The sequence below is a fragment of the Trifolium pratense genome, linkage group LG3, assembly GCF_020283565.1.
Source record: "Trifolium pratense cultivar HEN17-A07 linkage group LG3, ARS_RC_1.1, whole genome shotgun sequence".
In the NCBI taxonomy this organism is placed as follows: Eukaryota; Viridiplantae; Streptophyta; class Magnoliopsida; order Fabales; family Fabaceae; genus Trifolium; species Trifolium pratense.
The window spans coordinates 14,833,180-14,847,171 of NC_060061.1; the positions used below are offsets into that span (position 1 = coordinate 14,833,180).

The 13,992-nt window shown below is 36.0% G+C and overlaps 4 protein-coding genes across 4 annotated transcripts; 1 reads left to right on the forward strand and 3 right to left on the reverse strand.

Moving 5' to 3' along the window:
* Positions 1-515: 515 nt before the first annotated feature.
* Positions 516-1,174, reverse strand: LOC123912758 (protein PELPK2-like). Its single transcript, XM_045963322.1, has one exon. The coding sequence runs from the start codon at positions 1,118-1,120 to the stop codon at positions 749-751; it is 372 nt and encodes a 123-aa protein (XP_045819278.1). The 5' UTR covers positions 1,121-1,174; the 3' UTR covers positions 516-748.
* Positions 1,175-4,782: 3,608 nt separating this feature from the next.
* LOC123912759 (protein PELPK2-like) lies at positions 4,783-5,491 on the reverse strand. The gene has a single exon (XM_045963323.1). It carries the CDS (start codon positions 5,404-5,406, stop codon positions 5,017-5,019), a length of 390 nt encoding a protein of 129 aa, XP_045819279.1. The 5' UTR covers positions 5,407-5,491; the 3' UTR covers positions 4,783-5,016.
* A 1,341-nt stretch (positions 5,492-6,832) lies between these two features.
* On the forward strand, positions 6,833-7,504 carry LOC123912760 (protein PELPK1-like). The gene has a single exon (XM_045963324.1). It carries the CDS (start codon positions 6,907-6,909, stop codon positions 7,291-7,293), a length of 387 nt encoding a protein of 128 aa, XP_045819280.1. The 5' UTR covers positions 6,833-6,906; the 3' UTR covers positions 7,294-7,504.
* Positions 7,505-9,167: 1,663 nt separating this feature from the next.
* On the reverse strand, positions 9,168-13,613 carry LOC123912761. Its single transcript, XM_045963325.1, has 2 exons — positions 12,248-13,613; positions 9,168-9,508 (listed from the first exon to the last, which is right to left on the reverse strand). The coding sequence occupies exons 1-2, from the start codon at positions 13,362-13,364 to the stop codon at positions 9,183-9,185; spliced, it is 1,443 nt and encodes a 480-aa protein (XP_045819281.1). The 5' UTR covers positions 13,365-13,613; the 3' UTR covers positions 9,168-9,182.
* Between the last annotated feature and the right edge of the window lie 379 nt (positions 13,614-13,992).

The following is a 13,992-nucleotide window of genomic DNA, read 5'->3' on the forward strand; positions in this document are numbered from 1 at the left end:
ACCTTTTGTCTTCAAGCAGTCTGTCTTGATGCAGTTTGGTTGTATCCAAAACTAAGAAAGAGTTTCAGTTACTTTGACTACTGCAGAGTGGACTTTCCTTATTCAGCTAACAAAACTGAAGACCCACGTTCTCAAGATAGGACAGACAAAACAGAGGTAGCTGAGCTGATCAGACTTGAAAGGTCCTTTTCTCCATTGGTAGAAGAGTTGACTAGCAAAGGGAATCTTCACAGCTTTCAAAGAGATCTTCAGAGTTTGATGAAGCTTGTGGACAGACAGGAAGTACTGAAGTCTTCATCCTCTGAACGTAGTAACCTCTGAAGTCCAACATCTTCTGAGCGCTTGTGAACTTCTGAGTTCACATCCTCTGAACTTCACTCAGAGCTTATATGATGCTTATATCTGCGCACTTAAAATAAATTTTTAGTCCTTCCAATTGTTTATTAATACTTTGTTATCATCAAAACCTTTATAGATTTAGGGGCAAACATTTTTAAATCAATTTTGTTCCAACAAAAAGAAGAAGAATTCATAGTTTTATATAAATGTGTAATTCAAAATCAATAGTATAAATTTATAAGTACAAACAATGGTGCCAAACTGGTAAGTAGAAGGAAAAAAATCACACCATACAATATAACAAAAAAAATATACTACTATATCGTCATAAACTCGTACAATTTCATCACTCACAATAAAGTAATGATGCAATGTCTATTGCATGCAAAGGTAACAAGTAAGGAAGACTTTAAGGGCTAGAGGTTGAAGGTGGTGGGGTGAGAAATGGGATGGAAGGGAAAGTGGTTGGGAATGAAGGTAAGTTGGGAAGTGAAGTGGCTGCCGGCAATGGTGGAATGTTGAGAGATGGAAGTGTCGGAATATTGGTAGTAGGAAAGCTAGGAAGCGGTGGCATGGTGAGCTTAGGAAGAGATGGAATGGTAGGCAATGGTGGAAGGTTTCCTTGAGGCAATGGTGGCAATGTTGTTGGTTTTGGCAAAGTGGGAATATTAGGCAAATTTGGTTGTGTGGTTGCTTGCAAAAGATGGCGAGCTTCGATGCTCATGCTTGACATTGTCACAACAAGAAGTAAAGCTATGATGAAGGATTTGCTTGAGGCCATTGATGGTTTGATGAATTTTAAGAGTATATTTATATAGAGAGAATTTGCTTTGAGATTTTATGAGATGCAAAGAGAGAGTGCGTAGATGGTCTTATATAGAATGAGAGTATATTTGCAATATTTAGTTAGTTCAACTTCTTTTGTTTCACTTTGACTAAAATATATTTTGTGATGAGACTTGTTGGCTACTCAAAAAATTCAAATGTATGATGGCCAATTGTTTTAGTTTAATTTATGTTTGAAGGAGCATTAGAGGATAGAATGACAAGTGTTTAAAAATGTTTATTTTTAATGGATTTGGTGACCGAGAAAAAATGTTGTTGCAAAGATGTAATATCTAAGAGTTGGTAATCTAACTGGTTTATAGAACTCACCCTTTATCAGCTAAAAATGTATACATTTAACATTTTACCGTGTCCAAGTCATAATCAACTTAAATGCTTATTTTTAATCCAACAATTTTCCATGAACTTGGTTATAGACATGCTTTGGTGGTTGTTGTTTAGGGTTAAAGAGTTAAAAGAGTGAAGTGATAATGAGGTAGAAAATTTATACTCACTCAATATAATACTAAGAAATACTGTACTTGGTCTTAAAATATGTCATTTTAACAATTTCACACAAATTAAGAAATTTAGTTAATTTAGAAGATATAGGTTAGTGCGGTGGTTGGAACGAATGAATTACGAAGTCAAGGCAAAGGCTTAGTACCCTTTGCTATAAAATAAAAAATAAAAAATTTAAAGGTTATGCTGACTAATGCTTCGGGGTGTTAGGTAAGGAATTTAAACGAAAGAAATTTAAATGTAGTATATTTTATATTTTAAAAAAGCTTATTAAACAAATCCTAAGATAATTTTACTACTTTTGGTTTTTTAATTAGTGTTCTGAGAGCATTAGTTAGCATTTTCTATTTTTTAATTAGTATGTATAAATTTATATGTAGCTACCTTAATGAAATATATTTGGTCACCCCGAATAATAACACTCTTTGTATTGTGCAAAAATTTAGTAGAATTAGAAAAGTCGTAAAATTACCATTTAACTAATAGATTGATCTTATTTTGACATTTTCGGTCTTCACAACAACTATAGAGAGCTTTTTTTGCAATGAAAACTGTCAAGACAAGACTAAGGAACAAAATGGATGATAATTTTCTTATAAAATGAATGGTAAATGCTTATTTACCCCCTGCAAAATTAGGTATTTTTTGTTTACCCTCCTGTGCGGATTTTATTTTTGTTTAACCCCCTGCAATGTCAAGATTTTTTCATTTTACCCCCTAGATGAACAAGTGGGCATCTGACTGAGCATCTTTGCTGACGTGGCATGCACACGTCAAAATACATGAAATTTATATTTATTTTTAAAAATCCACGTCAGTTAATATTTTCTTAAAAAAATTAATAAAAAAAAATTTGAAAAAAATTATTATTATTTTAAAAAAAATCTTAAAAATTTATTATTATTATTTTTTAATAATTTTTTTTACTATCAAAAACAGTAATAATTTTTTTTATATAAAAACTCTTAAAAATTTATTATTATGTTTTCTTTAATACTTTTTTTTACCGTAAATGGATGAAGGAGGAATGATTCATGTAAAGAAGATGAAAGTTAACATTTTTAGCACAAAACTAACGTAAATAACCAAAATGACTAATAGAAATATAGTTAAGGGACTAAAACAAAACAAATATTAGTAGAGGACCAAAATGAAACCAACAAATAAATTAAGAGACAAAAAGAGAAATTTAGCCTAATATAAATTCTTTCTGTTTTGTATTAACTCTCTAGTTTCCAAGGAAAGAGGTCTCGTAATCTAGAGTTCGACCATGAGGTAAGTAAAATTTTAAATAAGTGTCGCATCTGACTACTGCACATTTGCTGATACACAATTTTGAACATTAATATCTTTAGTTGTGTATTATTAAAAATTACGAAAAATTGACATTTTAAAGTATTTGTCGAGAAAAATCTAACAAGATCTTATATGCTAATATTTATTTTTATATATTCATAAAAAAAAATGGTCAAAGTAGCTTATATGAATAGTGCACACAATCAAACTGCAACACTTATTTTGGGACGGAGGGAGAAGTAGATTTTTATGAAGTTTTTATTAAAATGTGTAAAGTCAACGACTTGAAAATTGAAATATTTCACTTTTTTGAATAATATAATTTCTTTAAATAGAATGTTTAAATAGTGTCTCGGGACACTCGTCAGCAAGACCATTTATTTAAATTAGGGTTGGGCACAACCGACCCAATCCGATTGAAACCGTTCGGCCCAAACCGAAACAGAGTATTCGGGTCGGTTTATGTGGAACCGCGGGTTTGAATTGTGTAAACCGTGGATATTAAGGCATTAAATGGGTGGTTTACGGTTGAAAGCTTTCGACCCATTACAAACCGAAACCGAACCGTTATTAATTTATTATTATTAATTATTATCAAGCATATAGCTACTAATAGCATAATCATTTGAAAAAACAAGTAATTAAAAATTTAGACCAAAGATTTGGACAAAATATTTGGATAAAAAAATAGAAAATAATGGGCTGACAATATGGCTAAATTTAAAGCCTAAAAATTGGGGAAAAAAAGTTTGAAAAACAAATGACACAAGTAACCTGCAATTGTATTGGGCCAATTTTAATTAAAAATTTGAGAAAAACAAAATTTTAAAAAAATGATTTAAACCGTTGAACCGAACCGAAACCGAGTCAACCCGAGAAACCATAAACCGACCAAACCGAGTATTTAATTGGTTCGCTATGGTTATGCATATGTCACCCATCGGTTCGACTGGTTCTAGGGTTTGAGCCCAAAATCAAACCGAACCGATGCCCAGCCCTAATTTAAATATAATTTATTTGAAAATGTATATGGGTCAATAACTTTGATAAAACAATTTTATTTTATTTATTTTATTTTTATTAAATTTTACAAGAAATTTATTTATTAAATTCATTTTTATATTTATTAAATTTTACAAGAAATAACACAATAATTTCACTTATATTTTATAACAAATTTTTAAATATTTTATTCTAAAATGAATTTTCTACCTTAATTTAATGATGAATAATAAAAGTCAATGGACCCGTAAAAATGCATGTGTCTCTAAACTAGTTTAATCAAAGAATTATAACTAATCTTATATGAGTTTATGACTTTAGCTTGTGTTTGTTTGAACAAGAAGAGAAAAGGAAAGTGAATTCAACTTTTAAGTTTTAACCACGTTTATCTATGTAGTGTTTTCCCACCAAGTGTATGTCAAATTGTTTCTATAAGAAAAACTCAAAAATATTGTATTTATGTTATTGTTATTTTGTTTCAATCAATTCAAAACTCTTCAAAATATCTTGTTATCCTTCTTCTTCTTTTTTTTGTCAAATAGTCTATTGGCTGAAAAATCCACCTTAAAGTTGAAAAAGTAGAGTGTCCCGTGTTCGAACCTGAGCTCCTGCACTGCATATATAGTGCGATGTCCTTACCAACTGAGCTAAGCTCGCAGGGACTGTTATCCTATTCAAATAGCGATATATTTGTTGGAATTGAAATTAAACACAATCCTCATAAAGATGTTATTATTTTGTACGATTCACTTGTCGAAATTGTTCATTAAGAGCGGATTAGATTATTTGCTATAAGAGTTCAAAAGAAGAAATCATAGTTATATATAAATGTGTAATTCAACATAGTATAAATTCAAAAGTACAAACAATAGTGCCAAATTGGTAAGTAGAAAAAAAAATACAAAGGCCTTTCACACCATACAATACAACAAAAATACTACTATCATCATAACCTGGTACAATTTCATCACACACAATAAAGAAATGATGCAATATGTCTACTGCATGCAAAGATAACAGGTGAGGAAGAGTTTAAGGGCTAGAGGTTGAAGGTGGTGGGGTGAGAAATGGGATGGAGGGAAACGTGGTTGGGAATGAAGGTAAGTTGGGAAGTGAAGTGACTGCCGGCAATGGTGGAATGTTGAGAGATGGAAGTGTCGGAATATTGGTAGTAGGAAAGCTAGGAAGTGGTGGCATGGTGAGCTTAGGAAGAGATGGAATGGTAGGGAATGGTGGAAGATTTCCTTGAGGCAATGTTGGGATTGCAGGCAAAGGTGGCAATGTTGTTGGTTGTGGCAAAGTGGGAATGGTAGGCAAATTGGGTTGTGTGGTTGTTTGCAAAAGATGGCGAGCTTCTAGGCTCATGCTTGACATTGTCACAACAAGAAGTAAAGCTATGAGGAAGGATTTGTTTGATGCCATTGATAGTTTGATGAAGGAGCTAAGGACTATATTTGTATTGTATAAGGAGAACTTGCTTTGTGATTTGATGAGAAGCAAAGAGATAATGGATGGTCTTATATATGGTAAGATATTTTAAGTAGGGTAGTTTGGAGAATCATTGAGAGCTTATGCAATTTTTAGTTGGTTCAACTTCTTGTGTCTTACTTTGACAAAAGCATTTTATGTGGTTAGATTGGTTGGCTACTCAAAACATTCAATTGTATGATGGCCAACTCTTTCTGATGATTAAAAAAAGGAGGAAAAGAGAGGAGGGGAAAAAGACAAGTGTTTATGATTTTTATTTTATTTTTTGTGGATTTGGTGATTGGGAAAAAAAACGTTGTTGCAAACATGATGTAATATCTAAGAGTTTGGTAATCTAATTGTAATTGGGTAACAGAAACCCACTTGGGGTTGGACGAGTGGTGTTGGCTTGGGCCCTTGGAGTATGCTCCTCTCAAGGTCTCAGGTTCGATTCCCACTGGTGCCAATTTCGGTGGGCTAAGTCCATGCAGAGCAAAAAAAACTCTGGCTTTAAATGGGGCCCCCGCAAGTGGGCGGTGGGATTGGTCCCCTTGGAATAGTCGGTCCTAAGACCGGATACCAAGTTTTCAAAAAAAAAATTGGGTAACAGAACTCACCCTCAGCTCATTTGACTTCCGTCATTTTTTTTAGGTTATCAAGAAATTGGTATGAAATTTTCACCACCGTCAGTGATGACTAATCTTCGTCGGGGAACCTGTAGGCCACATAAGGTGGATTCTTCCCTCCCAACCGAATTTTCTCCATATACATGAGTCGGGAATCGAACTCCTGACTATATGCTTAAAGGGATCATGACCCTTACCACTTGTACCAATGCATTGGTGGTACTTCCGTTAGTGTTTTTTTTTTTTGTCAAGTAGTCTAGTGGCTAGAAAATTCACCTTAAAGGTGAATAAGTGGAGGGTCCCAAATTCGAACTCGGGCTCCTGCACATATAGTGTGATGTCCCTACCAACTGAGCTATGCTCACGGGTACAGTGCATTATTATTAATCATAAAAAGTTTATTTCTTATGAGATATTTCACTCATCAATCAACATGCTTATTTTAATCCAACAACATTCATGAATTCAATAAGGATAAAAAAAAAAAATTGAAGCGTTGTTCTAGACCTATAACAGAGGTCGATATGTAATTTTAGAAAAATGTTATTTTGCCAAACTATTCAAAATGGTATTTTTCCTTAAAAAATTGAAAGGGAGGAAGTAGTAGCAAACTATTGTAACCATAAAATGCTTTTGTCAAAGGGAAACACAAGAAGTTGAACTAACTAAAGATTGTAAAAGCTCTTTTGGTTCTCCAAAATACCCCTCTTTCAAACCTCTCTAACACTATAAAAGACCATTTACTATCTCTTTGCTTTTCATAAAACCCCAAAGCAAATTCTCTCTATACAAATATACTCCTTAGCTCCAACAATTCATCAAGCTATCAATGGCATCAAGCAAATCCTTCATCACAACTTTACTTCTTGTTGTCACCATGAACATGAGCATAGAAGCTCGCCACCTTTTACAAACAACAACACAACCAAATTTGCCTACCATTCCCACTTTGCCACAACCAACAACGTTGCCACCATTGCCTTCAATTCCAACATTGCCTCAAGTAAATCTTCCACCATTGCCTACCATTCCATCTCTTCCTAAGCTCACCATGCCACCACTTCCTAGCTTTCCTACTACCAATATTCCAACACTTCCATCTCTCAACATTCCACCATTGCCGGCAGCAACTTCACTTCCCAACTTACCTTCATTCCCAACCACTTTCCCCTCCATCCCATTTCTCACCCCACCACCTTCAACCTCTAGCCCTTAAACATTGGGTTATGTGATCAGCTAAATGCATGCAATAGACATTGTGTTAATTCTTGATTGTGTGTATTGAAATTGTATGGGGTTATTGATTTATTGTATGGTGTGAAAAAACTTTGTATTTCTTTCTAATTACCTGTTTAGCACTATTGCTTGTACTTTTGAATTTTATATTATTGATGTTGAAATTACACATTTAGATGCCAGTTTAGCACTATTGCTTGTACTTATGAATTTTGTTTAAAAGGTAACACATTTGAATCCAAATTCTTCTTGTTGTATGTATTGAAAAATGAAAAGTCGCACTGACGACTTACGTCTCCACAACTCACCAAACATAAACTAAGTAGATTGATTTATAATTTTTCTAGGTCTTTCCATGCCTCTAAGTAGTAGACTTCCCTTCATCTAATATACTCTCCTTACAAGACTTTAATAAATCTTTTCTACACTTGCCCAAATCACTTAATTTGAGATTCTATTATCTTCTCCACAATAAGTGCTAAATTTTTATAGTCCTGTGTATCTTCAATCTCTTTAGGTGCCTCACAAAGACCTAGTATGCTACTTAGAACACTAGTATGCTACTTAGAACACTAAAATGTTCCTAATGTTTCTTCAATCTATTTAGGTGCCTCACAAAGATATATACTTTGCTTAGACCTAATGTGTTACTTAGAGTAAGAGCACACCATATAATATAAGAGCTGATACTGTACTATATTTAGCAAAGACAGAAAAATGGGTAAATAAACATCAATGCATAGATTGAGTCGAAAAAAAAAACATAAATGCATAGATAATATTCACCACATCCAACTAAGCAGAAATGCAGGCAGATCAACAAAAGATGACAATGAACAAAGGCCATTCTATCGAATAGTCATTAAGCATCTTCTATGATACATGTTCATAATAACGTATTACTAACTTACCTGCACTTTGGAAAAGCATGACACAGAAACCATACAATTCAAAATTAACTCAAAATACAAATGTCACATTGGACTCACAAGCAAATACAAGTTTGTTAAATTGTTATCAGTTTGAAAATGCTGAAACATTGGCTGGCAGGACCAAAGACCAAACACATATTACCCCGCACCCAGAAATTGCCTTTTAAAACAAAGGCTGATGATTTTAAGTCTGGATCAAACAGACTTGTAAGGATATGATGAAAGGAAAAAAAGATTAAACACATCCCATTCCCATACATGAAACAGAAGGTAACCTCAACTTACAACAAAGCAAAGGCATGATACATAAGGTGAGCTCAACTTATAACAGAACAGTCACACGACAACCAACAAGAAAACAACAGAACCAAACAAAAACAAAACATCCAAACATTTGAATCCAAAATCTTCTTATTGTATGTTTTGAAAAATGAAAAGCCGCGGTGACGACTTACATCTCCGCAACTCACCAAACATAAGCTAAGTAGATTGATTTATAATTTTTTCTAGGTCTTCCTATGCCTCTAAGTAGTAGACTTCCCTTCATCTAATATACTCTCCTCACAAGCAAATACAAGTTTGTTAAACTGTTATCAGTTTGAAAATGCTGAAAAGTTGGCTGGCAGGAACAAAGACATCACCACACCCAGAAATTGCCTTTTAAAACAAAGGCTGATAGAAGTTAATTAGAGTGTGGCTGGCTTTTTAAAACATCAATCTATATATCCTTCCTCAATGGTACAACAATAATCTGCATGATATGAAGTAATCCTCAAATACTTCAAAAACTATAATGTACTTGCTGCCATAACTTCAATAAAATCTAACAGTGACAAGAATTCATAATAGCTCAGTAATATTTTGTGCAATAAATGCAAACATACGAGTAATATAACATCTATAGTCTACGGAAATAAAAAATAAAAGCATCTAGATTTTAAAATGGCCAATGACCCTTAACCTTATCATCTCCCACCACATTGAGAAATGGTAAGCTACTGATCAAATCATCGAGGCCCTCAAAAAAACCAATCTCTTCAATATCATCCTCAGCATTGCCAGTTGCATTCCCTTCACGGGCACTCACTAGACGGGAAGGCTCCTCCACATCATTACTGATCTCTACATTCAAATCCAAATTTATAGCACCCCTCCTCCTAGAACTACTTGGTACAGCTTTCTTACTAGTATTAGTATCTACCTTCACACCAGCAGCATCAACAGCCCCAACATTCTTCTCATTCCCATTCCCAGCTGCAGCACCAGTAGCACTCCTCCTAGGTCTCTCACGGGCACTCACTACACGGGAAGGCTCCTCCACATCATTACTGATCTCTACATTCAAATCCAAATTTACAGCACCCCTCCTCCTAGAACTACTCGGTACAGCTTTCTTACTAGTATTAGTATCTACCTTCACACCAGCAGCATCAACAGCCCCAACATTCTTCTCATTCCCATTCCCAGCTGCAGCACCAGTAGCACTCCTCCTAGGTCTCTCCACAGTTTCCCTACCACCAGCATTACCAGAATCTTTCCTAATCTTTTTGCTAGTACTAACCCCTGACCTCTTCCCCCCTTTCCTCTTACCAATACCACCCCTCCAATCCCCATCATCAGAATCATCATCACTCGGATCAGAAACATCGATAAACGCCGCAGTTGCCTCTTCATCATAGTAAACCCAATTCTTTTTCCTATTGGAAGATCCTTTCATGGAAGAGGGAAATAAAGGTGCAATAGGGTTCCAATCAGAAGAAGCACCATTCACATCTTTGAAATAACCAGAAAACCCTAACGGAAAAAATCCCCAAGTGCAAAACGAAGAATCTATCTTGTTCAATGGTGGCGAATGTATCACCACTGCATGAAACCCCCTCCAACAACTCTGACACTGCAGGGTACACTCTTCATACCTCTTCGGATACTCATAATAAATGTAACAGTAAGGGCACAAGGTCCAGAAGCTAATCTTACCGTCCATTTCAGCAGCAGTTGCTGTCCGTATCTGTCGAGTCGGTTCAGTTGGCTCGCTAGGGTTCCGATTCTTCCGAATCGGCTCAGTCACGCTCTCCTCGATCTAGGTTTTTTCCTCGGGTTAGGGTTATGCGTCTGAGGCTGGTAACTCATGAATTTAGAGTTACTCATTAGGAAGGTAATTTAACTCTAGTAAAAAAATTGATATTTAATATTCTATGAGATTAAATTCTAGTTGTCGACTCGAGAATTTAATCTCATAGCATATTCAAAGAGCTTAAATTGTAGATACTTTGGAGGGACTATGGAAAGTAGAATATTTAATATTCAATATTTTGATCCATACATACATAAGTAATAAGTTAGGTTGATATATTAAATATTTAATATTTTGTTGAAAAAGTTAAATATTTTCTTGACCAAAAATATGGTATTTTAATGTTTTCATAACCAATTGGCTCAACTCTTCTCTAATAATCGGCCCTAATGTTTTTTAAAGAAATAAGTTTGTCCTGTTTTTATGTTCTCTCTTCCTTCATCTTCATTCATTAGAAATAGATGTTCTCTAACCATATTTTTGTTTAGGAGTATATGATATATATTAGTATTTGCGAGTTTATAACATCAACTTGATTTGTTCCAGTGGTTCTGGAGGGCATCCAGTCATGTGATTAGCGCGAGTTCGATCCTCGCCTTCTACATTTTATCATTTTAATGCTATTTTAAACAAAAAATACCATAAAATTGCAACATGTAAGACTTGAACTTTATTCTTGCAAATAAAATTAATATGAACAAACCACTGCAAATGAATAAATGATATTTTTTATTCAACGCATATATATTTATATTACAAACGAGATAATATAAATAAATAAAAAAATTGACGGCCCTCCCCAAAAAAATTGTCTAGCTCCGCCACTGACCTCAACTTATAACAGAACAGCCACACAGCAACCAACAAGAAAACAACAGAACCAAACAAAAACAAAACATCCAAAGACTGGCAGGATCAAAGACCTAACATATATCACCGCACCCAGAAATTGCCTTTTAAAACAAAGGCTGGTGATTTTAAGCCGGATCAAACAAACTTGTAAGGATATGATGAAAGGAAAACAAGATTAAACATATCCCATACAATATGATACAGAAGGTAGCCTCAATTTACAACATAGCAAAGGCATGATACATAAGGGGGCTTCAACTTATAAGTTATTACAGAACAAAGTCACACAACAAACAAGACGAAAACAACAGAACCAAACAAAAACAAAATATCCGATATAAAACTTTGCATGCAATAGTGAAACATTTAATGTAGAAAATAATTGCTTACATGCATGGTTAGAAGCAGCATCAGATCTATGGATTGTCATGCATACAGTCCAGAGTTTAGGGCCAACTAAAACTCTGAGATAAGTTTATCTGTTCCCCATCGTCAGTGAGAAAGAGTGTGGGCAGACTTTTTAAAACATCAATCTATATATCCTTCCTCAATGGTACAACAATAATCTACATGATATGAAGTAATCCTCAAATACTTCAAAAACTATAATGTACTTGCTGCCATAACTTAAATAAAATCTAACAATGACAAGAATTCACAACAGCTCAGCAATATGTTGTGCGACAATTGTAAACATACAAGTAACAACATCTATAGTCTACGGAAATAAAAATTAAAAGCATCTAAATTGAAAAATGGCTAATGACCCTTAACCTTATCATCTCCCACCACATTGAGAATGGGCAAGCTATTGAGGAACTCGTCAAGGCCTTCAAAAAACCCAATCCCTTCAATATTATCCTCAGCATTGCCAGTTGCATTTCCTTCACGGACACGCACTACACGGGAAGGCTCCTCCACATCATTACTGAACTCTACATTCAAATCCAAATTTCCAGCACCCCTCCTCCTAGAACTACTCGGTACAGCTTTCTTACTAGTATTAGTATCTACCTTCACACCAGCAGCATCAACAGCCCCAACATTCTTCTCATTCCCATTCCCAGCTGCAGCACCAGTAGCACTCCTCCTAGGTCTCTCTGCAGTTTCCCTACCACCAGCATTACCAGAATCTTTCCTAATCTTTTTGCTAGTACTAACCCCTGACCTCTTCCCCCCTTTCCTCTTACCAATACCACCCCTCCAATCCCCATCATCAGAATCATCATCACTCGGATCAGAAACATCGATAAACGCCGCAGTTGCCTCTTCATCATAGTAAACCCAATTCTTTTTCCTATTGGAAGATCCTTTCAAGGAAGATGGAAATAAAGGTGCAACAGGGTTCCAATTAGAAGAAGCCCCGTTCACATCCTTAGAATCACCAGAAAACCCTAATGGAAAAAATCCCCAAGTACAAAAGGAAGAATCTTCTATCTCATTCATCGGCGGCGAACGTATCACCACCGCATGAAACCCCCTCCTACAACTCTGACACCGTAAAGTACACTCCTCATACACCTTCGGATACTCATAATAAACATAACAGTAAGGGCACAAAGTCCAGAAGCTAATCTTACCATTACCATCCGTTTCAGCAGCACTCCCCGTCCGTGTCTGTCGAGCCGGCTCAGCAGACTCGTTAGGGTTCCGAATCGGCTCAGCAACACCCTCCCTCGATCTAGGGTTTCTCTTCGGCGTAGAATTATGCGTCTGATGCTGCTGATACTGAGGCACAGATTGCTGCGGCTGAACCTGAACCTGAACCGGAACCGGTGGAGTAGTGTGCAATCTTAGATCACTATCATACATAGCCTTCTTAGCAGGGTTAGAGAGAACAGACCATGCATCGTGGACCAGTGAAAAAGCGTGACCGGAGAAAGCGAAAGGGTTCCGGTTAGGGTCAAGGAGAAGAGCAAGACGACGATACTGATTAGCGATATGGTCGATATTTGTTGTGTAACGAAGGATTTGAAGGATTCCATACCAATCAGTGTGGTGATCGTTGATTCTGGATTCTCCGGCGAGGAGAGTGTCGATGACAGCAAGTAGAAGCTCAGATGCGTCGAAAGTTGGGTCGGATTCACGAGCACGGATCGCGAACGAACGTGCGCCGTGGAGATCACGTGCGCTAAGGAGCTTGTTTGCGGTGTAAAGCCACCGTTCAGCTTCGGCTCTGTTTCCACCTTCCATAGTGACGGTGGTGGTGATGGAATTGACGATAAAGGAGTAAGTGTTGATAGTGGTGGTGGGGTTTTACGCCATCGTTAGTGGTAGTGGCGCGAGGATAGTTTGGTAATTTTGGAGTGAATTCGGTTCTATCGGTATCGCGAGGGTGATGACATGATTGATGATATTATCCTTAGTTTAGTTTAATGGGGTGAAGGATAGAAATGAATGAATGAATGAAGTCATAGAGTACAGTGTATGGACCTTTGACTTGAGAATTGAGATCATTTATCATATGCGGTTTCTAGTCTCTTGAATTTAGTTCGGTTGGTTGGAGCATCACATGGTTCTTCAACAAATATATGCTTATCATAGGTCCCATGGGAAGAGGAGAGGAGCCAAAGCATGTACCGCTCTATAGAGTACCTTTTTGGGTACAAGTCCACAACTTACCGACAAGATATATGTCGAAGACGGTGGGGCAGAATGTTGGAAACTACATATACGAGTTTCTTGAATATGATGATAAGAATAGTTCAAACTTTTGGAGGAGGTTTATGCGTATTCGAGTTATGGTGGATAAAGACTCCGAATTTTTTGCTACTATTGTGGACTACTAGGCCACACTGAGGACTCGTGCGACAGGCTGTAC

What these genes read in the sequence shown, in the direction of transcription:
- LOC123912758 (XM_045963322.1), bottom strand. Translation starts at nt 1,120, where the DNA reads ATGGCCTCAAGCAAATCCTTCATCATAGCTTTACTTCTTGTTGTGACA.
- LOC123912761 (XM_045963325.1), bottom strand. Translation starts at nt 13,364, where the DNA reads ATGGAAGGTGGAAACAGAGCCGAAGCTGAACGGTGGCTTTACACCGCA. An exon ending in ACCTAGGAGGAGTGCTACTG is followed by an intron (nt 9,509 to 12,247) that starts GTGCTGCAGCTG and finishes GGAGTGCTACTG; the next exon opens with GTGCTGCAGCTGGGAATGGG.
- LOC123912759 (XM_045963323.1), bottom strand. Translation starts at nt 5,406, where the DNA reads ATGGCATCAAACAAATCCTTCCTCATAGCTTTACTTCTTGTTGTGACA.
- LOC123912760 (XM_045963324.1), top strand. Translation starts at nt 6,907, where the DNA reads ATGGCATCAAGCAAATCCTTCATCACAACTTTACTTCTTGTTGTCACC.